A 24324-nucleotide genomic window follows, 5' to 3' on the forward strand; every position below is an offset into this window, starting at 1 on the left:
TTACAAATAAGGGACTCGGTCACCCCCTGAAACGCCCAGACCGAAAACCCTAAACCGAAACCTAAAACCTAAAACCCTAAGCCTAAACCTAGACCTAAAACCTAAAACCCCCTTAAACCCCTAAACCTAAACCTAAACCTAAACCCCTAAACCTAGGCCCTAAACCTAAACGCCCTAAACCTAAAACCTAAAACCTGAAACCTAAACCTAAACCCTGAACCTAAAAAACCTAAAACCTAAACCTGAAACCTAAACCCTAAACCTAAACCTAACCTAAACCTAAACCCCCTAAACCCCTGAACGTAAACCTGGACCTAAAACGCGTAAACCTAAGAGCCTAAACCTAAGACCGAAACCCCGGAACCCTGAAACGCTGAACCTAAAACCTAACCTAAACCTAAACGCTGAAACCTAAACCTAAACCTAAACCTAAAACCCTAAAACCTAAACCTAAAGCTAGACCTAAACCCCCTAAAACGCCGGAAGCTAAACCTAAGCCCTAAACCTAAACGCGAAACCTAAACCTAAACCTAAACGTAAACCTAAACCTAAACCTAAAAGCCCTAAACCCCGGAACCTAAAACCTAAACCTAAACCTAAACCTAAACCTAAACCCCTAAAAGCTAAACCTAAAACCTAAAAACCCTAAACCTAAACCTAAAACCTAAACCCTAAAACCCTAAAACCCTAAACCTAAACCTAAAACCTAAACCTAAAACCTAAACCTAAACCTAAAACCCTAAACCTAAACCTAAACCTAAACCTAAAACCCTAAACCTAAACCTAAACCTAAACCTAAACCTAAACCTAAACCTAAACCTAAACCTAAAACCTAAACCTAAACCCCTAAACCCCGAAACCTAAACCTAAACCCCTAACCTAAAACCTAAACCTAAAGACCTAAACCTAAACCCCTAAACCTAAACCTAAAACCTAAACCCCTAAACCCTAAAAACCTAAACCCCTAAACCCTAAAAACCTAAACTAAACCTAAACCTAAAACCTAAAACCTAAACCTAAAACCTAAACCTAAAACCCCCTAAAACCTAAACCTAAACCTAAACCTAAACCTAAAACCCTAAACCTAAACCTAAACCCCAAAACCCTAAAACCCTAAACCTAAACCTAAACCTAAAACCTAAACCTAAACCTAAACCTAAAACCTAAAACCTAAACCTAAACCTAAACCCCTAAAACCTAAACCTAAAACCCTAAAACCCTAAACCCCTAAAACCTAAACCTAAACCTAAAACCTAAACCCTAAACCTAAACCCTAAAACCTAAACCTAACCTAAACCCCTAAAACCCTAAACCTAAACCTAAACCTAGACCCCTAAACCTAAACCCTAAACCTAAAACCTAAAACCCCGGGGCGGAAACCTAAAACCCGGCTAAACCTAAACCTAAAGGTAAACTAAAACCCTAAAAACCTAAAACCTAAACCTAAACCCCTAAACCTAAAACCCTAAGCCTAAACCTAAAGCTAAACCTAAACCTAAACCCCCTAAAAGCTAAAACCTAAAACCTAAACCTAAACCCTAAACCTAAACCTAAACCTAAACCTAAACCTAAACCCTAAACCCCTAAACCTAAACCTAAACCTAAAACCTAAACCCTAAACCTAAAACCCCTAAACCTAAACCCTAAACCCTAAACCTAAACCTAAACCTAAACCTAAACCTAAACCCTAAACCCTAAACCTAAAACCTAAACCCCTAAACCTAAAACCTAAACCTAAACCTAAACCTAAACCTAAAAACCCCTAAACCTAAAACCTAAACCTAAACCTAAACCTAAACCTAAACCTAAACCTAAACCTAAACCTAAGACCTAAAACCCCTAAACCTAAAACCCTAAACCTAAAAAAAAAAACCTAAAACCCTAAACCTAAACCTAAACCTAAAAACCCCTAAACCTAAACCTAAACCTAAACCCTAAACCCTAAACCTAAACCCTAAAAACCCCTAAAACCTAAACCTAAACCCTGAACGTAAACCCCTAAAAACCCCTAAAAACCTAAAGACGTAAAAAAACCTAAACCTAAACCTAAACCTAAACCTAAACGCTAAAACCTAAACCTAAACCTGAAACGCCTAAACCTAAACCTAAAACGCTAAAAACCTAAAACCTAAAACCTAAAACCGCCTAAAACCTAAAACCCCCTAAACCCTAAACCTAAACCTAAACCCTAAACCCTAAACCTAAACCTAAACCTAAACCTAAACCTAAACCTAAAACCTAAACCTAAACCTAACCCCTAAACCCTAAACCTAAACCTAAACCTAAACCTAAACCTAAAACCTAAACCTAAACCTAAACCCCTAAACCTAAACCTAAACCCTAAAACCTAAACCTAAAACCCTAAAACCCTAAAACCTAAACCTAAACCTAAACCCCTAACCTAAACCTAACCCCTAAAAACCTAAACCTAAACCTAAACCTAAACCTAAACCTAAAACCCCTAAACCCTAAACCTAAAACCTAAACCTAAACCTAAAACCTAAAACCTAAACCTAAACCTAAACCTAAACCTAAACCTAAACCTAAACCTAAACCTAAAACCTAAACCTAAACCTAAAACCTAACCCTAAAACCTAAACCTAAACCTAAACCTAAACCTAAACCCCCTAAACCCTAAAACCCCTAAAACCTTAAAAATCAAATCCATTAAAGAAAATAGTCCGTTAATTAGCAAAAATTAAAACAAATTAATAATTATGAGAATACTAAATTAATTGAGAAATGGTAAATTAAACATCAAAATAAAACTGGAAATGTATTGTCTGTGAACAATGACTAATTAAAACACAAATAATATTTCAACCATAGAAAAAATTGTCAACAATCTATACCCATTGAGAAGAACCAGAATAAGTGAGCTGAACTTAACTAGTAGAATTGCTTTTTGATTTTAAAAGTAAAAGTAACCTAATAAATTCACTAATAAAAGACTTCTGGACACATTTCACAGACAAGAAATCTTGACCACTAACACTCGATGAGACTTCAGAATTTAAGCGAGAAATCTCACTTCCGCAAAGATCTAATGCTTTCTTTATTTCCTCTTCTGTTGAGGACTCAGTAATATGTTTGAAATTTGGCATTCTAACATTGAAAAACAGCATTGCTTGTGATGATAAAGGGTCCACTGATTCTGTATTTGAGAACATTCCGCTAAATCTAGAGTGTGCTGAAGAACTGGATAATGAGAATTCTTCGTATGAGGAAGAAACATACATTTTACTAATAATTTCCTCTAAGCTATTTTCTTGGTTTTGTAGAGTTCCTCCGAGCCATGATTCTGATCCGTGTCCAGAACTAGATCTTGAACTTGACCTGGATCTTGATCTAGACCTTGTTCTTGAACTTGACCTGGATCTTGATCTAGACCTTGTTCTTGATCTAGATCTGGTTCTTGATTTAGACCTAGTTCTTGTTCTGGACTTAGATCTTGTTCTGGACTTGGACCTTGACCTGGATTTTGATTTGTGCCCAGACTTAGATTCAGATGTTGAAATTAAGTTAGAGCTTGAAGTATGTTTTGAATCTTGATCTTCAGACGTATCTTTCATATCATCTAAACTTAAACCAGATAAAGTGTGAGACAAACCAGATGCTACTAAATCTTCACTTAAACCTCTTGAACTTACGAATACTGGGCTTTGCCCAAAAAGTTCAATGGTTGGACGAGTAGGAGCATTCTGTAAAGGTTCATCGGCTCTTCTTCTAGTGCGAGTATGAGTTCTGAGTTGTGAATCTTGAGAATGTTGTGATGGTTTTAATGGCTGTAATGGTTGTGATGGCTGTAATGGTTGTGAAGGCTGCAATGGTTGTAATGGCTGTGATGGCTGTGATGGCTGCGATGGTTGTGATGGTTGTGATGGCTGTGATGGTTCTTCTTGATCAATCAAATTAAAACCTTCAGCACCTCCAGTAGCTTCATCTTCACCCATAATTCCAAAAACAGCGCCAATCAAAACTTGTAATTCTTCATTTTGTTTACTAGTTACGGATGAAAAGTGCTCTTTTAACATGGAAACTGATACTTTAACCTCGCTCTCTAAAACTTTTACTTTGTGATGGGCATCACCTTTTCTTCTTTCCTCCTCTTCTCTTTCCATCCTTTGTCTTTCTCTACAAGCTTTCTGTCTCTCCTTTCTTTCATTCATTTTTCTGGCTTTTTCAGAAGCATTACTTTTTCTTTCTGACTTGATAACAGTTCTAATCTCCTCAGATTTTTCAGAGATCTCAGCCAATAACTTCAATTTGTTTAATGTTTCTTCCTTTTTGTCAGACTTTTTCTTTACTTTAGAAGGTACTTTAATTGGTATTTCAGTAACTTCCTGCCTTTGTTCAATAGTCAATGCTTCATGAAGAGTTGCTTCTGGAAAAGTTTTTGTTTTTTTGGGTCTCGCCTTTTTTCTTTTTTTAACTTCTTCTTGGCGTAGCTTTTTTTCTTGAAGCAGCCTTTCCTCTTCTTCCTTCTCTTTTTGTCTCTTTTCCTCTTTTTCTTTTTGATTCTTCTCTTGTAACTCCTTAGCTCTTTTCTCCCTTTCTTTTGTTTGCTCCTTACTTAATTCCGCATATTTTGTTAGAGAAGATCTTAAATAAGAAAGAGTTTCTTTTCGAGATTTTTTGAGATCAGAAAGTGATTTTACCTCCCATCCACTTTTAGTTTCCTCAAAGTCTTTTATTAAGTTCTTTATGGAATTTCCAAAAAACTGAAATAATTTCAAAAGTTCACTTAAAAGAAATGTCAAATATTTACAACTTGCTACTTTTTCTTTCTCTTTATGAAGCAAAGTAAGAGTCTTTATTAGCTGTAGATACATTTCCTTTAAAATATTAACAATTTCCTTAGAAGACTTTGTTTTTGTATGCGATGATGCCAAAATATCATTACTAGTAAGTGACTCTACTTTAAGAAGTTCACGAATTTTTTGCTTTATTTCCAAACATTTTTGCTCAGATAAATCCAACTCAGTTCCTCTCAATGTTATTTGACTATACACAGTATCAAGAAATGAATTTATTTTTTCTTGAATAGGTTGAATTTTTTCTTCATAAAACTTATATGCATTGGCTACTATAATAAATAATATTGAAGATGCTTGTAAAATTAAGCTTTCAAAGTAAAAAATTGTTTCAGGAGATAAACCTCCACAATCCAAAATATTTTCATAAACATGTTTAGCTTCTTTTAAATCTTTAGGTTTTAAATTCGAATTTCCTGTCAATAAATATTTTTTATACTCCTCATTTCGAGCACTAAATCTAGTTTTATTTTCCAACATTACTCTTCGTGCATTTGCTGGTTTGTCATCAAAGGTTAACTCCAAAAATAATGATTTAGATATACCTTTTGAAAATTCAATTTTTGTATTAAGAATTTTTTTTGGCGTAGAACTATAGACTTCAATAGCCTTTTGAAATTCAGTTAAAGTATCTTCGCCAATTTCAATTAATGAATGTAACAAATGTCGAATATAATCTGAAACTTCAATTACAGTCAATGATTTAAGTAAATTTAATAATCTATTAAAAACTGAGATGACTTTCGATGAAACATTAAATAATGCATCAATCATTTGAGCGTAATTAGATTCACTTGTATTGATACCAGAAAAAATAGACAATTCAGAAGCTTTAGAACACAAATATGTGAGTTGAGCAGCTTTAGCTTGAGTAGTATACAAAGTTTTTTTATCTTCAAGTGAATAATTATGCAGTGTTGCAAATACCAAATTTAATAACTTAAAAAAAGAACTAGATAGTTCAGGATTGATTACTGCAATAAATCTCAACATATTGAGAATATAAATGCATACAACTTTTAAAAGAACCTCAGAAGTAAAATTAGCTTCAAATCTATTAGTTATTAAGATTAATAATGATTCTGTGAGGTCAGCATCTTGTGAATACTCATTTGAAGGGTTATTAGAATTATTAGGAGAATTTTCTTCAGGGGCTTCTGCAGCATAAATATCGCAAAATAAACAGGAAATAATTAAAGCAATTATAAACAAAAAAATAAATTTTAACTTCATTTGATTTAGTTTCTTAAAAAATATTTTTGAAATTAGTTTGCATATAAAATGTCAACTATGATAATAAAGTATAAATGTTGTGTGGCGCCAAAGCCTTTAATAATTATTGGAGATAAAAAGAAATTCTCTCTAATAAATACGCAAAATAACTAATTAATAAAAATTTTGAGTGGAAAGAATGTAAAAATTAGCACTATATCAACTTAAAAAAAACGTATTTTTAACCAAGAAAATAGACAGATTATGTATGAATATAAATTCTTATATTTTAAAAGATCACTAAATATAATTAAAGTTAAATAAAATGATATTTAAGTTTACAAAATGCTTAATATCAAAAATAATATAGTTTTTGTAGTAGCAAACTGGTCAAGAAATTTTATAATAATATTGCTTTCATTAATGTATCAATTCAAATTAAACCTTTTAATTGCTTCAATATTAAAAATTTTTGAACTTAATTACTAAATTTTTAATTCATAAAAGTGCTTGTTTTTTTTTTGTATAAAATGAAGCATTGAATAGGCTTAAGAAATGAGCTATTTTTTCAAAAATTTATAAATAAAAATTCAACAAATCCTTGGAAATAAATTTTATTTAATAGTTACCTTAAAATCAGAAGGTAATTTTAAATATGCAAATTTTTACCTAATTAACTAAAATTATTCAAAAATAGTATTGACTTTATTCAGAACATCTTTACAATCTACTTAGAATTGTTAGCTCTTGATCAAATTTGTTACTTGTATTTCCCAAATGAATTGATTTGTAAAGCTATATTTACATTTCGTTTCATTTTTCAATCTAAGCTTTAATCATAGAATATTTTACAATTTAATATTCTGACTTTGACTAAATAAAATTTTGCTTGAAAGCCATAAATAAGATTGTTATTAAATATTAAAATTTCATAATAAAATTAAGAAAACTATAATATTACTAGATATGTATTTTAATTTATGATATATATAAAGAAAAGGCGCATAGTTTTGTGAATTACTTGACAAATATTAGAATTTAAGTTCATTAGAAACATAACTGAACTATAACGATATAAATATGAGAAATAAAAATCAAGGCCATTTCATAATTCTTAATAGATATTAGTTAAAAGTTCATAAGTATTGAGACTTATGGAAATATATTTAAATATATAATCATTTATATTAATGTCGTCATAATAAATTCATCCTATATTCTTACTTTTAAGAAATGGGTTGGAATAATTTTACTGAAAATTAATCATAAATAAATGAATATTATTATTAATTAGCAAATAAAATAACGAGGAACTACCGCATCTGATAAAACTAAAAGCCTCATTTAGATTATTTGCTTTATTATAGATACTAATAATGGAATGTAAATAAATATCGTTACCAAAAGAAACAAAACTATTGTAAGCTATAATACTAGAAGTAGTTATAAATATAGTAATTAGTATACAGTAAAAAATGATAAACTTAGAAATTACTTTGCAAATTATAACTTAATATAAAGAATTGTAAATATTTGTTTTTACTTGTCAATTCCGAATTTGACAAATTACAATTAAAGCCCGCCAAACTCCAAGTTTTAATTGATTGGTAAACAAATATAGTAAGAAAAGATGAAAGGAATCAAGAAGAATGTAGATGATTTTAATTCTTAAGATATCAAAATTAAAAGCTGAGATAAGTTTTTGGCCATGGATTAAATTAAAAATTCTCTTGAAATTATGCAATTAATTTGGAACTTTTATAGCGCCTAAAATAATAGTGCAAAAAATCAAATAACGAAATTAATAAAACAGTGAAATAAGAGCCATTTGAAAATGAGGTTAAGGATCAAAGTATACCTCATTTTTTTAGTTGGTATATTTACAACAAAAATATGCAGCTCATTGACGATAAAAGAAATAGAAGCTATTGGCAATAATGATCATTCAAGAACTAATAGTTCATTCACTACTGACTCTGAATTAATATCATCAGATGAAGACTCAAATTTGACAGATGATCAAACTATTTTAAAAAGTTATTCCTCTTCAAAAGATCAATCTCTTTATTCAAATAGCCAAATTATAGAATATGATGATGTATCGGGAAATCTTGGTATTATTGCTATTATTACAAACAAAAGACAGACATGTAGAATAATTTCGGGTAACTTTAATAAAAGAAATGAAACAAAAAATACACTTTATTTATTATTCGATACTACTAATAAGAATTTTGTCAGCATTTTTGTTCCAAGACTAATTGACTTTACCCTCAAAGGTAAACAAGGTTTAGTTACTTTAATTTATAATGAAGAAATTTTCTTATTAAATAAGCTACTTCTGATTAATTCTAATGGGGAAATTTCTACAACAAAACATCCATGGAAACTAGTTATTGAGGTCAATTCTGATTATAATAAACTTCAAAGCCTTCCTTATGATTTGAGAAATAAACATTATATTAAATTACCCCCAGATGGTTGGGATGCAAACGATGACAGTGTATATCCTAAAAATATTAAAAGCATAAAGCCATTAAGTATATTGTCAAAAAATATGAACCAAATCAAAGAATTAAGGATCCCTCATTTCTCTGTTGGAGTTATCCCAACTGCACTATTTTTAAAGTTAAATACAGGTGAATATATGTCCATTATTGTTCCCAATAATACAGTATTTTTTGTTGATATTGATGATTGTAGTATTCATTCAAAGGATGGCCACTATTATAACATTTGTGGTGGTTATTCTGTTTACTGTAATAGATGGTTATTTACAAATAGACCATGGAAATCTAGAATTATTATTCAAAGTAACTTCGAAGAATTACTAGTGATAACTAAATCAAAACTTCAAGTTCTTGAAAACGTTGAACAATTATCGAATACTTCGAAAATAACGGAGAATTTCAGAAATAATATCAAAAACAATAAATGTGGAAAATATTTCTGCTCTAGAAATTAAACAAAATTCGAAATTTGTCGAACATCACTTTTATACTTACCCGAAAAATATAAATATTCCGACTAATTATCATTAAATATTCATTTTGGAATTCATTGAAAAAACACAAATATTAAGATTTCTAAATATTAATGGTGTGTGAAATTTTCATAATTCCAAACACTCAATATACAATACTCATATTTCAATACGAATTTATCACTTTTTTAAAAGAAAATGTTTATTGTCATCCTCTTCTTTAGTATACGTTTCTACACATTTTAATTCTTGTATAAAACCTCTTTTTTTCAAATTTATGAAACTAATTGTGAAATAATATAAAGTTAAACTGAATGTTTTTCTAATTTATTCGAAAAACAACTTTATAGATGAAATGCATAGCATTAAGGAAAAACAAAGTAATATTGTAGAATTTATTGCTCTTAAGCTTTTTGTCTTACTTTTAGAACTGAAACACTTGAATAGTTGAATTGAAATGCTTAAAATAGCAAAGATTGATGAAAATATTTGAGAAACTGTAAGAAATCTTGACTTTATACTAAAAATTGAAGGAAAAATGAGTGGAGAAATTATAGATCTTGAATAGTCTGCGCTGGTAAAATGACAAAGTACTGAACATAATGTAAAAAATATGGAAAATTGCCACTTTTTAAAAATTTCCAAGTTCATACAAGAAATCAAAGTTCCTGTAAAAAATACATTTAATAAAAAGTGAAAGGAAGATATCAAACTCGCAGAAAAATGGCAATTAATATATGAACCAAATGATGAGCAGATAATTAGGTTAATAAAAGATCCAATAAAACAAACATAATAGAAGATTCTGGGACTATTTTTGAAAATCTTACACATAATTAATAAAATTAAAACGGAAAAAATATTAGAAATTTTTGATTTATGAATTAAATTTTTTGGCTCCATATTATTCAAAAAATCTAATAACGAATCGTATAATAATACCATTAATAAACAATAAATTAATTTGTAAAATGAAAAGTTTTTTAAAACTGAAAAATATTTCCTATCCATTTCATTTGAAACATTTCCACTCTTATAATTCCTTGATATTAGTGAATTATTCACTTTATAAAAAATTAAAGAGTTGTTAACATAAAAATGCGGAACTATTACCAATGCAGTAGAATCCAGAACCAAATTTATCAGAAACAATAACAAAAACGTTGAAAGAAATCCTGGGTTAAAATATCCTGACTTAGACAACAAGTTGCCAAACTCTTCATTAGTTAGATTTTCTAAATGAGTATCATTTTTGAACAAAATACTAACCAAATAAAATAATACGTATATAAAGATTGGTATTAGAAATTCAATATGAAGTCGTTTAATGAATGAAGTTTGTTTATGTATTTCAAAAGCTTTTAACCAACCCTGCACAAAGAAGATACATGGAACCAAAATATTCAGTACTAAAGCAAAAATTCCATTATCACCTATTTTAAATCTAGTGATAGATGGAGATATATCGCCTCCAAATATAATGGCATGCAGAAAGTGCCATATGAGCAATAGAACAACTAAACAGTTTTTTAAGTAACAAATCTGATCATACATAAAAATATTATCAGTAATAATTAAGTCTCCATCAACCTCATCCTCAGAATATAAATCAATCTCTAATAATGAATCATAATCACTTTTAATTATTTTCTCCATTTATTTTAACTTAAATAATTGTCTTTTTAAGGGGTTTCTAATCAATTAATTTACCGCGTAAATATTTAGTAATATTTTCACAACAGGAATCTAAAGGCGAAAGAAAGGTTAAGAATTATATCAAAATTATGTGAAATAATAACATTATAATAGCAAAAGCTTTGGCATAACTATACATGTCAATTAGAACAATTAGTAACTATTTTATGGTGGTAGGTAGCAATTGCTATAGCCCATTCTTTATTTACATCAAAAAATCGCATAGAAAAATATCAATTTAACTGTAAGAACGGGCCCGAAACTATCGCTAACATTCCAAAACATTTGAATGAATAACCCCAATTTGAGATCTGGAGTGTAGTATGAAGGCGTATATTATATTTAAAAATGCACTTAAGAAAATAATTAAATTTAAGTGCAAATTTAGTAAGAATTAACACCCATTAAGTTGTGCCTAAAATAGATTGAGTTGGATGCCTCAAAGTAATGACATTTTTCAGACTAGTCTTAATTTACATTAATTTAGTGATTTACGACTCTGTCAGAACTAATGGCAGTTCTCTTAACTTTCTCACGAAAAAGAATGAATAAATGATCTGAGCTATAAAGGTTTTGGAGATCATCATTCGAAAAATATATTGTATGGAGGTTCAAGAAATATACTAAAATCAAAGCTGGATCAAAATAACGCGAGAAATAAACCATTAGGAAATGCGCGTTTTGTTAGATCAATTTGCGTTATGCCAATACCTTCATATTTGAATTTAAATTTGATTTTTATCATACAACCTTAGTACAAGAACAAAAGCCTCTTTTTAGCTTGGAAGGCTTTTGTGTATTATGAGTTTTCATATTGTGTTTTTTAGAGGATGTGTCTTGATATTTCGTATTTCTATATTCATGGATATCTTTATTCTTAGCTTTTGACTTTCTTCTAGTTAAAGTTGGGTTAGGGCTTAAACTCATACTATGATCCTGAGCCTGATCTCCAATATCAGAAATTCTCTTACCACTGTTTGCAGATGTTAAATTATTACAAATATTACTATTAGCTGTTTCATTTGGATTTTTCTCTCCTTTATTCTCCATATTAGATTTCTGTTCAACAGGAGAACATTCACGTTGAATAATGTTTGAATTAGCGGGAGCTCCTGAATTATTAGCCTTTCTAGAGGATGATGAGTGTATGTATCTCTTATTACTTTTGGATTGTTTTTTCTGGTCAAATACGCTTTTATCCAGAGAAACATTAGGCTGAATTTGAGGAATTAGAGATTTGCCAGTAGTTTTGACACAATTGTTAGTTTGCATACTAGATGTCTCAACTTTTTTACTGCTATTAGAGTCAAGTTTAGTCCAATCAAAATCTCCATCATCAACGTAACCTTCTCTTTGCATTAAATCACGAAAAAGTTTTCTTAAGTAAGTGTAATCTGGTCTGTCCTCAAAACGGAGCACTCTACAATAGTGTAAATATGTTGCAAATTCCGGAGGATAACTCTTACACAAAGTCTCAACGGAAGTACCCATTTTTTTCTCCATAATCTTCTTATACTTCTCTTCCTTATTATTAGCACGGATCCCCTGCCATGGAAGAGTTCCATTTCTACAAAAATACATTAATACATAACCTATTGCCTCTAAATCATCCCTTCTGCTTTGTTCTATCCCTAAATGGGCGTTAATTGAAGCATATCTGGCAGTTCCTGTCAAGTTCTTATTTTCTCTGTAAGGAATATGCTGTAAGGTTTTTGGGTCTCGAAAGCGTTTAGCAAGGCCAAAATCAATAACATAAATATTTCTAGATCCTCTCCCACGCCCAATTAAAAAGTTATCAGGTTTAATATCTCTATGAATAAAATTTTTCGAGTGAATATATTCAACCCTTTGCAACATCTGGTCCGCAATCATTAAAATAGTTTTCATTGTGAACCTTCTATGACATAGATTAAACAAATCCTCCAAAGATGGCCCCAAAAGTTCCATTGCCATTATCTGATGATTTACTTCTCTATCTAATTCACAGTGATAGACATTGGCTATTCCTACCCCTCCTTGTAGAAGCTTTAAAACTTTTGTTTCATATATTAGCTGTGGATGCCTGGACATTGTTGATTCTGCCTTAATTGCCACCTCCTCATTGGTTTCCGTATTTACTGCCAAGTATATATCTCCAAAGCTTCCCCCTCCAATTAATCGCTCTATCTTCCATATTGAGCATACAGTGGTATTTGATAAAGGAGATGAAATTTGTGATACCATTTTTAAAAAAAAAAACAATTTAGTTAACCACTAATTTTGGTTAACTAGGCTTAATTTTTGGGTTTTACCCCTAAAAAAGTATATTAATAATAAATATTAATTTAGTTGGTTTATCTCACAATATTGCGAAGAAAAAACTTTGTTTTGTATTTCGGCTCTCTCATCCAAATTTTCCAAAGAATAATTTCAAGAAATCCTTTAACATTAAGTCCGGCTCACTATTTCTGAACCCAAAATCCTGAATCGTTAATTTCTCTTGCAATTCTAGTTTGAATTATTTACTAATTCTTTGCCAGTACTTTGTTAGAATGTACTTGGAACCTTTCTCAACCTGCTGATATTCTCTCATCAAAAAAGAAAAAAAAGAATATTATCTGTTTTTTTTTTTTTTTCTACCTTATCCTCGCCGTAATTTTCTCATTATGTCCTAAAACTCAAATTTTTAAAATAGTGGGGTGGTTTGGCGGCATAATATTCTTTTTTCTTTCAATTTACATGCCTACCTGCCGGAAATATTAAAAACCGTTGTTAAATAATAAATTATTTTAAAATTTTAATAAGTGAATTGTACTATTGTGGAATCACTGGTTTATATGTTAGCGTTTACTAATCAAAAAACTCTACCTGAAACTTTTTTATTCTCTCCCTTCCAAACCTCTCCTTTACGCCATCAAACTAACTAAAAAAAGTACTCAATTTAAACATAGCATTCTTTCTAATACATAGAAATATTAAATGTAATAAATAAATATTAATATAACTCTATTTTTACAAAGTTTTTAGTTTCTCTTTGGATTTACAATTAATAATGTGCAAGTTTATTTTATCCACTTGTGCTTAAAGTATATTGAACTCAAGTCTTTCGACTGTGAAATATTAAAACAATTTAATGGCATAGAAAAGCTTAAATATTATTTAAAACTCATAATAAATAAATAGACACATTATAGATCTTATTCTAGTTATTTGATTATTGCTCCATTCAACTCAAAAAAAAAATCAAATAATGGGCATAAATTAATATACAAGACCAGACGCATGCATAAATTAAAATCTAGAATTAGTTTAATAAATATTAAAAAGAGACAAAAAGTGAATTAATCAACAAAAATTTTAAATTTAAAGGTTATAATTGGATTTATGATGAAATGTTAAAAGAATTGGTGCATACAACTAGAATTTTAAATTAATAGATACTACTTTATCTATAAATAAGTTGATTGCAAATGCATATGTGCAACAATAAAATAGATTATAATAAATAATAACTAGAAATTAGTTGAGATTATATTAATTATTATCATAAGAAGTGGATATTAAAGAAAATATGTCGTTATTTGCGACAGTGAGTTTTGCTTTAAGCTTTGGGAAGTTTAGAAATATTGATTTACTACAGAGTGGGTTTTATAGACTAAGGAGTAGATTATACTTTTTAAATGACGGCGTGGCATATAGCGCTATTCCCAGAAATATTATTTATTCTAAACAACAAAAGCTAGATCTAAAGTGGGAAGGAATCTTAGAAGACGGGTCTGTTTTATCTAGACCCTTCCAGATCAACTATGTAGATGATGTGGCAGATTTAAATGAGACAATCATATTTACTAGTGATGTGAAGTTGCATGTTCCTAGTACCAAACCTTTTTCATCTTTTTTTAGTGACTCAAGTCAAACAGATTCAAACGAAATTTTTCGAAGTACATTTGCAAACAGTCAAGTAAGTATTGCTCCTTTTTTTCTTGAGGTGGATTTGTTTTATTCAGAAAACTTAGAACAAATTCTTCCCCTTGATTCAGGATCTATGTCTGAGGAGTCAAATAGTGAAGATTCAGAACATTATCAACCTTCAGATGAAAAATTTTCATCTCTTTGTTATAATGTCTATAGGATTAATAATGTTGCAAATGGTATTGTGGAATATCTTCCAATAATATTTGATGAGTTTCACTTTTGTAATACAAGTTGTTTGATTCTAAGCCAGATTACTAGAATCTTTGCTTCTTTTGACTCTCATTATTCTGAAAATAAAACTCAATATATTCCAAGATTTTCTTCAACAAAGCCACTCCCAGTAATCCCTTCATTTCTACTGTCTACTAGTAAAAACGAAGAAAATTCAGAATTAAGCGATAAGGATCTGTTAAAAAATTGTAATCGAACTTTTAAATATGATGAAAATAAAAACTCTCACTCAACAAATGTCAGAAGCAAGGTACAAGTTGGTTCATTTACTATTAGGGGAATGCTTATCCAAAAAATGGCTCAGACTTTTGTAGAATCTTCTAAAAAATTAAAAGAAGAAGATAATGATAAAACTTCAGATGATTTAAAATTAAACGAGAATTTAGAAGTTTCTACAAAGGAAACAAATGAGTTACCTGATTTGGCTAATAATAAAGAGTTAAATGATATTCAAGAAACCTTAGAAATATGTGATGATGTAAAGGGTAATGAAGAAAAAGACCAGAATACTAACCAAAAGGCCATCATTGGTATTGACGAAGTATTTCCATCAATAGTAACTAGAGATCCAATGTTTATTGAATCCTCAAAATTTAGACTTGAGCTCATATCATCCTTGACTAATCTTCATCTCCAATTAGCTGCTAATATGCACTATATTACAAAGAAATGCTGTAGCTCGCAAAGAGCCAAATTAATGGGATCATTCTTGGTTATCCCTAGTTTAGAACTACCAGGTGGATCCAAACTAAATGTTGAGCCTCTTATTAACCTTTCAGAATCCAATTATGAAGAAAATGGTGCTTCTATCCCGTTTTGTGTAGTAAGAGAAAAAATTGATCAGATTGATGAACATAAAATCTCTAGAATTAGCTCTGAAATTCAGCTTAAAGAAGCAAATGAATTCAAACACTCTCTTACAATAGCAAGCGATGGAAGTTCTATAGGAATTCTTCCAGAACAAAGACTTTCTGATTCTGCTCTATGTTTAGTTAAATTACCAACAACAATATGGGCTTTAACTCCTCTAAACTGGCAGCTCAATTATATTAGAGGAATTACGCCCCCCATATTCAGAAGAAGTCCAACCTCGCATATTGTTACTTCAGATCCATTAATATCACATGAGCCAATTTTACCATTCCAAAATGTGATTGAGGCACCTTTTGGAATTGCTCAATATAGTTGCAAGATTAACTTAGAATTGGAGAAAATTTCGTTTCAAATTTTTGAGACTTGGAATAGATTAGTCTCTATTCTACCTTTTGTGTTACACAAACTCGAACAGACATGTAAAATGGAACACATAAGGAAGACCATGTTCTTATGGAATGAAACCATTTTTTTTGAGAATCTTTCAATTAATGAATTATATTCTCCATCATTAAAACCAGAACCATCATCAAAATTTCCAGAATTCTTAGGAAATCGATCATTTCCTATTACACCCCCTGTTGTACTTTCAGTTAATTCGTCTCCTCCATACAATAACTTACCTAATAATGGAGAGCTTAACAAAAAAAATAGTGGTTTTTTTTCAATATTTCCAATATTAACAGGTGGAGTAGGGCTAAGCTCACAAAATTCAACTGCTTTTGTACTAAAACCTATTGATTACTACTCAAAAGTAGCTGATTTACTTAGAAATGATATAGTTTTTAAATCAATACCAACTCCAAATGCAATTGAGGAAGTGTGCCTTCCTCCCTTACATGAAATAGCATCCAATTCAGATAACCAGTCAAACACAAAAAATGATGTACTTGATGATAATATGTTAAATAATATTTCAACTGAGCACTTAAAAAGTTCTAAATACAATGAATGGCTTCCTATTTTATTTATTCAAAGATATACAAAACCTTCAACTTTGATTAATTGCTATAAACACCCAATTTCACCTATATCAACAAATTCAGAAATTAACAACTTAATAGTTGACCATTCTAAAGCTATAATTAATAATGGAGTTGGTACAATTACTCATTGTGGACAACTTTGCAGACTTGGGATTAATAATGATCCTGCAATCAATGCTAGAAATATAGTTAATAGGAAAATCGAGCAAGAATCCAATAAAACCTTTGGTAGTCGCTGTTTTGACTATGATCAAAATGTAGAAAAAGAAACTAATCATGACAATGAAACGCCTAAAATACCTATGATTAAGACAGAAACACCATTTTTAGAAAGTAGTAAAGAATTAACAAAAGATCTTCATATAATGATATTTGTACATGGATTACAAGGCTCTGCATTTGATATGAGAAATGTTAGAAATATAATTTCTCTATATTACCCAGATGTACTGTGTTTACTTAGCACATGCAATGAAGATTATACAGATGGCCCAATAGAAGAAATGGGAAAAAGGTTAAGTGATGAAGTTATTGCAGCTGTATCTCCATTTTCAAAATCTTTAAAAAAATTGTCTTTTGTAGGCCATTCTCTTGGTGGAATTATAATAAGAGCAGCTCTCCCTCATCTTCATATGTTTAGTTCTCAGTTTTATTTATATTGGTCCTTAAGCACACCTCATTTGGGATGTATTTCAAACAACTCAAAGCTTATTAATGCAGGCGTATGGATAATGAAAAAATGGAGTAGTTCTCAATGTATTAGTCAACTTGCACTTTCTGATGCTCCTAATTATGAAGAAACATTTATATACAAACTTGCAACTGAACAATCAGAGTTATTTTCAAAATTTAAACATATTGTATTTTGTTCTTCTCATCAAGATATGTATGCTCCATATGATAGTGCTAGAGCTGAATACTCTCCAGATGGTCCTTCAGTTTACAAGGTGATGGTAGAAAGTTTGCTAAAAAATATTGATCCTTCTCGTATTGTTAAAGTTGATGTTGATTTCCACCTTCCACAGAAAAACCTCGATACTTTTATTGGGAGAGCCGCTCATATTCAAGTTATTGAAAATCAATTCTTTGTTAAGATCCTAGTTTCTAGATTTCCTGAATGGTTTATTGCCTAATTATATCGATTAACAATCATCAAGTTCTTATAATATTTGCCTAGAACAAATCAAATGGGTTTTTACTTGTTACATTTGGTTTATTGTTAGTATTAAGGTGGTCTTGAGTTATGTAGTAGTTTTCGTTGTATTCATAAGTTTTGTCATTACAATTCACACTCAACCCTCCACTACTTTCATATCCAATATTTTTATATCTACAGTTTAAATCATCATCTAAAGGCCTGAAGTTATAATTCAAATTTTCATTGGTAAAAACATATCTTCCATCACAGTCTACAGATGCATACTTTTTATTTGAAGCAAAAGGCAGAGAGACCAATTTTTCATCTTCATAAATAGAACAAAAATCGAATGTATTACGCCTTAAAAAGTTCTGCTCTTTAGAGAAAAGATCCCATTCAAAGTCAGAATAATTTTCTGACTCAAGTCTTGAAGCCTCCATTCTTTCTTTTTCTTTTAATATAGAATTGTAGCTATGTTTCTTGATTCCAAAATATTTTGAAAAAAAGTTTTTAAAAGAAAACCCTGCTCTTTTATTAGTCTTAAAACTTAGCTGATCAATATTCTTTTCAAGTAAATCTATCTCCTTGGAGGTAATTTTGTGTGCCCCCACAACTTTGAATTTTTGACTATTTTTTAAACATCTTTTACATATTAAAATATTTTCAACTATATCAAAATATTTCGATTTATTCAACTTGCAACTCATACACCTTGAAACCCTAGAAATGGCTGAGTTTAACCTTTCCAAAATTATTTCATCCAAAATCTCTTCTTTGCTTAACATTTATTAATCTTTTCCTATGACATTTTTTGTATATATGAAACTAATGTCAAAATGACAAGTGGAAAGTGTGAGGCGCCGGCGCCAACTGAAGAGTACCCAAAATAATTATCGGATTTTTTTTTTTCTTTCTTGATTAATGTAAGAGAAAGATAAAAGAGATAGAATGAAGGTATTGGATGGACAGATACTTAAAGGTGGAGTGATTTCTTTTAGTAATGAATCTAAAGGGAAATCAGAAAAACTGCTTCCCTTGAAGATTGTCCAAAATAAATATAATAAGCATAAAAAAAATGAGCCTAAAAGGAAATTATTAACACCCTTTAAAAATGAAAGTATAAGTGACTTTTGTAAAAGAGTAGATTCTGATAGTAGACAATATTTAATGGAGAAGGATAGAGAAGCTCTTAGAATGCAAAAGTCTATGAAAAATAAAAAAAAGAGAGAAAAGAGATCATTGAAAAACTTGGAAAAAAGTCAGGCAAAGAACACAAATCTGAACGAAATTAGCGAACTGGAATCTAATTTTAGCTTAAATAATACGAATCGACCTTCTTTTGGAGATGTAATTGATTCTCCTCCCTTAATTTCTTCAAAAATCAAGGATAAATTGGAAAAATCTAAGAAAGAAACTAAGACTTGTAGTGACCTTTCTGAATATGTTAATCAAGTAAGAAAGGCATATTCAGAAATCAAAATGAAAAGAATTAATGAGAGTAACAAATTATTTCAGAATAAGAAGAAAAATTCAGAGAGAGTATTAAATGATTTTGGAGATGGTTGGGTAGGAATAGGTAAATTTAGGAGGCAAGAAGAATAGTCGAAATATTAATATATTTTTGATTAATATACTATATTATATTGGATTATTTTTATACTATTTTCCCTTTTAAAAGTGCAGGTAATCATAATTTTTTTTTTCTTGCTTTATACTGTTTATATTTTAGTACCTATAATCCTCTGATTTATAAGGGCCATTTATTGAAACATTAATATATTTAGCTTGAGTTTCTGTGAGTTTTGTAAGCTTAATACCAAGAACATCTAGATGGAGCCTGGCAACGTATTCATCCAACTCTTTTGAAAGCTTTTTAACAAAAAATCTTGTATTTTTAGACCTGTCTACTAATTCTCTGCTTTTCCATAAATCCATCTGTGCAAGCACTTGGTTCGTGAAAGACATCGACATAACTAAAGGAGGATGTCCTGTAGCACATCCCAAATTCACTAGTCTTCCTTTACATAATAGAATAACACTCTTTTGTGTATCTGGAAAAGTAAATTTATGTACATTTTGTTTTACTTCTATTACTTTAATACCTGGATAATTTTCAAGACCATAAACGTCTATTTCATCATCAAAATGTCCAATGTTTGCAATATAAGCATTTTCTTTCATCTTTCTCATATGTTCTACTGTAATAACATCTTTATTTCCTGTTGCAGTAATAAATATATCTGCCTCTGAAACTACATCTTCTAATACACTCACTTGATAACCCTCCATTGAAGCTTGTAATGCACAAATTGGGTCAATTTCTGTCACGATGACCCTAGCTCCCACTCCTGAGAGACCTTGAGCACAGCCCTTACCTACTTCACCATATCCCAATACAACAATTTTCTTCCCTGCAAGCATCTGAATACACCCATTAAAGAGCCCATGTAATAAAGATTGTCTGCATCCATATGTATTATCAAACTTTGATTTTGTTACACTATCATTCACATTTATAGCAGGAAGTAATAGTTTACCTTCTGATTCCATAATTTTTAATCTTAAAACTCCTGTTGTTGTTTCTTCACTAACACCATATAAATCTTTGAGCATTCCTCTCCACCTAAAAGGATTCTTAAGTAATTCCATTTTTAATACTTTATACATGCATTTCAAATCCATAGATAATTGCTTTCCATTTTCATCCAACTCAGTTTCCAAATATTCAGGAATCTTATTATATTTTTCGTATTCTATCTCAGCTTTAACTCCCTCATGAAGTATTAGAGTTGCATCGCCACCATCGTCTACAATTAAGTTTGGACCACAGATTTTATCTTTATCATTCGGGTTTCTCCATGTCATTGCATCATTCAAACAAACCCAATAATCCTCGATTGTTTCATTTTTCCAAGCAAAAACGGTAGCTATATTTTTCTTTACAAGAGCTGCTGCTGCGTGATCTTGAGTTGAGTAAATATTGCAGCTACACCAACGTATTTCCGCTCCTAATTCATATAAAGTCTCAACTAAAACTGACGTTTCTATAGTTAAATGCAAGCTTCCAGTTATTCTTGCTCCTTTTAAAGGTTTGGAATCCCTATATTTTCTTTGTAATTCTACCAGCCCCATCATATCAGTCTTGGCTATCTCCATATCTTGCAGGCCAAACTCGGCAAGACTAATATCCTTAATTCTACTTTCCATTTTATACTACTTAATAACTACTATTATAATAAAAAGATTAAACAGAATATTTATTCTTTATTAAAGATTACACAGAACATGTATGCTTTTTTCATTACTCGAAAATATGTCTACGTACTAATTTAAAATTTAATCATATATAATTATTTTAAGAAGCAAATCTTTTGGCTGTTTAAATACCCTAAACAGTAGAGGCTATTAATAATGAATTTATGTATTCATATTATAAATTTCTTTTTTTGAGCATAAAAGAAAATAAAATCAACAAGTTTAGAAAAACTTTCTTTTTTTGTATTGTTTTGTGGGGAAAATGTATTCGTCCTTTTTAAACCATTAATATACAAAACAACAAACAAAATGGAATTTATCTACGTAAAGATTTCTAGTTATTTTCATTAATTTCTTCCAATTACAACTCTGTTTATCTGTATATTTTTAATAATTGCAAATTTTAATTTGTAAAATATTAATACATGCATCGCCCGCCATAATTGATTTTTCTAATGTATCATTGCATGCATATTGTTTATGGCAAAAACTTTTGAATGTAATTATTTTCACGCATTTTTTTGTAATTTTTGCTTGACTTACTTTTTAATGCAATTAACTTATTAATAAACCTTTATTGTCACTTTATGAAAATTTGACCAAACGTTACGTATAATTTTTTCAAAAATCAAAATGCAATTAATTAAATAAGCTTCTATTGGAGAATTTTCCAACAAAACTGTGCTAGACGTTAATGAAATGTTCCCAATCCTTTATCACTTAAATACAATTAGGAAATATGAAAAACTTTGACTAGGTACTATTGAACGCAGAAAGGTTCAATTTAAAAATATATATATATATATATAAATAGATAGTATTGGGTAAATAATAGGTATAATAGAAATTAATATTGGTATTTGGTGTAATTTAAGAGAGATTAAGTATGGGGATAAATAAGTTGCTACCTTTTTTGATAATTTTATTACTTTCTATAAGTGAAGTTTATTCTGAACAAAATGATGAATATATTGCAGAATCGCAAGTAGATGAAGATTATTTAATCGAAGATTTTGATACTGAAGATGAAGACTCTCGTTCTTTATTTTCTTTAAATAACATTCAGAATGACATTTGGAGTGATCGTTTTGTGAATGGATTTTCATCTATCGAATTAGAAAATAACAACTCTGGAGTAATACATTTATTGAATAATAACTCAAATATTAAACTTGGAAGCGATGAATATGTAATTACCTCTTCTAACGTACCAAATTATGATTCTCTAATTGTTTTTGTTGAGGATATTAGCCAATTACTTAATTCAAATGAAGAAAATAGAGAAATAAAGAACCAAAATCTTTTAATTGTTACAAACGACACAGAAAATGAAATTTTGATTAAATCAAGCAGACTATCAAATGGGTTTGTGTGTATGGGAATTTTAAATGGAACCGAGATATGGAGTAGAGAATTTTGTGAAATTGTTCAAGGTTTTAAAATAGATGAAATTTCATGTAATTGTAAAGGATCATTTATTTACTCTTTTGCCGAATCAAGAGATCAAAATAGAGCTTTACAGATGCAATATAGCAAATTTAACTTCCCAGAGTTTGGTAGTGGTGGGAATATTCAAGCTCATCATGTAAATGATGCATACTTGAGTAGAGTCTCAAGAAATGATGATCCAAATTCTAATCATGGTGACAAAGTGCCATTTCCACCTTTACATGGAAGTATAGGAGGAAGAAGTGGTAATGTAAATATGCAAAAAAAAGAAACAAAAAAAAGCCCCACTAATAACGAAATAACTTTTGAACAGAATGAATTAATGCAATATTATCACTCTGGTTCAACTAATAAGTATATAATAAATAATCAAGATGGTTCACATACATATGACAAATCAAAATTAAATGAACTTAACCATCAAAATTCAATAAATAAAGAAACAAGCCAAATTAATTCAAATCTCATTGAAAATAATAGCATCCATAAAAATCCATGGAATGTTAATAACTACAATGAACTAATTAAAAAAAGTTCCTCGATTTCCAATAATAATAATAATAATAATAATAATAATAATAATAAGCTTCATACCGACTTTTCAACGCCAAAAGTGGATTCAATTACCATAAATATGGAGATTAAGAACATTAGTTTTGACTCACTTAATAATTCGCTTTACAAACAAAGTTTTATAAGTAAATTCATCAATTCACTTTCAAAAGCACTGAACTTAATACCTAATAAGTTCCGAATTGTTAATATTTGGAATGAAGAAAACCCATCATTAAGAGGAGGTAATTCTGGTTCAATAGGAATTACAATCAATATTATAACTTCTTCTCCAGATGAAATTATTATCAAAGTAAAAAATTTGAAAAATCAAATTTGTGAATTTAGTAAAATCTTTGAATTTTATCTAATTTCCATCTCAAAAAATATAGGATTAAAATCTGTCAGTAATGAAATAATTACAGATAAAACTAAGGAAAAGAAAGAAAAGGAAATTAACTCTGATATAGAGTCACCCCGTACATTACCCATTATATTCACAATGAATCTTAGAACAAGAAAACCATATATTAATCAAAAAGAAGCATTTACACTGCTCGAAGATGAACTTTCAAAATCTATGAAAATTCCAAAATCTTCAATAGATATCCCAGAATTTACATATAAACAACTAAATGATCCTCTTACAAATGAATCATATCTTATGATACATACAGAAATCTGGGTCCATCCTGAGAAACAAATAAGAGAAGAGTATACCTCATTACTAACAAATATATACTCAAATATTATTCATAATAAAAGATCATCTTTCTCAAGTATATTTTTGTGTAGTAAACACGAAATTAAGGAAATACCGCATATAAGAGCTCATCCAATTGAAGATGAACAAACATCTAATCAAGTTAATAATTCTCCAGAATTCTCGGGAGAAAAAATAGGTATAAGTAAAGAAGCTGAACCAACTGATGAAGGTAGAATTAGTAAGATTGGAAGATTCTATCAAATTAATCAAAATCATCAAAAAAATCAAAGTAATCCTCATAGCAAAAAAGCTGAATCTATTGAAAATATTCAAAACGAATACAACCAAGATACTAATGAAAGTAATCAAATCAACCCAGTTATCTATTTATTTAAAGAATAGAAATGGGCTAACTATGTCTACTTTTTGCTATCATATAATTTTATCTTTCCAATATTTTTATTATCTTAATTCAA

General features: G+C 29.7%; 9 protein-coding genes across 9 annotated transcripts; 4 read left to right on the forward strand and 5 right to left on the reverse strand.

The window, feature by feature from the left end:
• Window positions 1-2885: 2885 nt before the first annotated feature.
• Window positions 2886-6047, reverse strand: cgd3_10 (conserved hypothetical protein; the record flags this gene model as incomplete). Its single annotated transcript, XM_625316.1, has 1 exon — window positions 2886-6047. One exon carries the CDS (start codon window positions 6045-6047, stop codon window positions 2886-2888), a length of 3162 nt encoding a protein of 1053 aa, XP_625316.1.
• Window positions 6048-7860: 1813 nt separating this feature from the next.
• On the forward strand, window positions 7861-8991 carry cgd3_20 (hypothetical protein containing a signal peptide; the record flags this gene model as incomplete). The annotated part of the gene is made up of 1 exon (XM_625317.1): window positions 7861-8991. One exon carries the CDS (start codon window positions 7861-7863, stop codon window positions 8989-8991), a length of 1131 nt encoding a protein of 376 aa, XP_625317.1.
• Window positions 8992-9336: 345 nt separating this feature from the next.
• On the reverse strand, window positions 9337-10665 carry cgd3_30 (hypothetical protein with 11 transmembrane domains; the record flags this gene model as incomplete). The annotated part of the gene is made up of 1 exon (XM_625318.1): window positions 9337-10665. One exon carries the CDS (start codon window positions 10663-10665, stop codon window positions 9337-9339), a length of 1329 nt encoding a protein of 442 aa, XP_625318.1.
• Window positions 10666-11445: 780 nt separating this feature from the next.
• cgd3_40 (casein kinase I) lies at window positions 11446-12927 on the reverse strand (the record flags this gene model as incomplete). Its single annotated transcript, XM_001388051.1, has 1 exon — window positions 11446-12927. One exon carries the CDS (start codon window positions 12925-12927, stop codon window positions 11446-11448), a length of 1482 nt encoding a protein of 493 aa, XP_001388088.1.
• A 1327-nt stretch (window positions 12928-14254) lies between these two features.
• cgd3_50 (conserved hypothetical protein) lies at window positions 14255-17881 on the forward strand (the record flags this gene model as incomplete). Its single annotated transcript, XM_625319.1, has 1 exon — window positions 14255-17881. One exon carries the CDS (start codon window positions 14255-14257, stop codon window positions 17879-17881), a length of 3627 nt encoding a protein of 1208 aa, XP_625319.1.
• Window positions 17882-17921: 40 nt separating this feature from the next.
• Window positions 17922-18671, reverse strand: cgd3_60 (hypothetical protein; the record flags this gene model as incomplete). The annotated part of the gene is made up of 1 exon (XM_625320.1): window positions 17922-18671. One exon carries the CDS (start codon window positions 18669-18671, stop codon window positions 17922-17924), a length of 750 nt encoding a protein of 249 aa, XP_625320.1.
• A 163-nt stretch (window positions 18672-18834) lies between these two features.
• Window positions 18835-19488, forward strand: cgd3_70 (hypothetical protein; the record flags this gene model as incomplete). The annotated part of the gene is made up of 1 exon (XM_625321.1): window positions 18835-19488. The coding sequence occupies one exon, from the start codon at window positions 18835-18837 to the stop codon at window positions 19486-19488; it is 654 nt and encodes a 217-aa protein (XP_625321.1).
• A 123-nt stretch (window positions 19489-19611) lies between these two features.
• cgd3_80 (S-adenosylhomocysteinase) lies at window positions 19612-21099 on the reverse strand (the record flags this gene model as incomplete). Its single annotated transcript, XM_625322.1, has 1 exon — window positions 19612-21099. A coding segment is annotated over one exon (1488 nt), but the record flags the coding sequence as incomplete, so codon positions are not given.
• A 928-nt stretch (window positions 21100-22027) lies between these two features.
• Window positions 22028-24250, forward strand: cgd3_90 (hypothetical protein with signal peptide; the record flags this gene model as incomplete). Its single annotated transcript, XM_625323.1, has 1 exon — window positions 22028-24250. The coding sequence occupies one exon, from the start codon at window positions 22028-22030 to the stop codon at window positions 24248-24250; it is 2223 nt and encodes a 740-aa protein (XP_625323.1).
• Between the last annotated feature and the right edge of the window lie 74 nt (window positions 24251-24324).

The sequence above is a fragment of the Cryptosporidium parvum genome, chromosome 3 (genome assembly GCF_000165345.1).
Source record: "Cryptosporidium parvum Iowa II chromosome 3, whole genome shotgun sequence".
Lineage (NCBI taxonomy): Eukaryota > Apicomplexa > Conoidasida > Eucoccidiorida > Cryptosporidiidae > Cryptosporidium > Cryptosporidium parvum.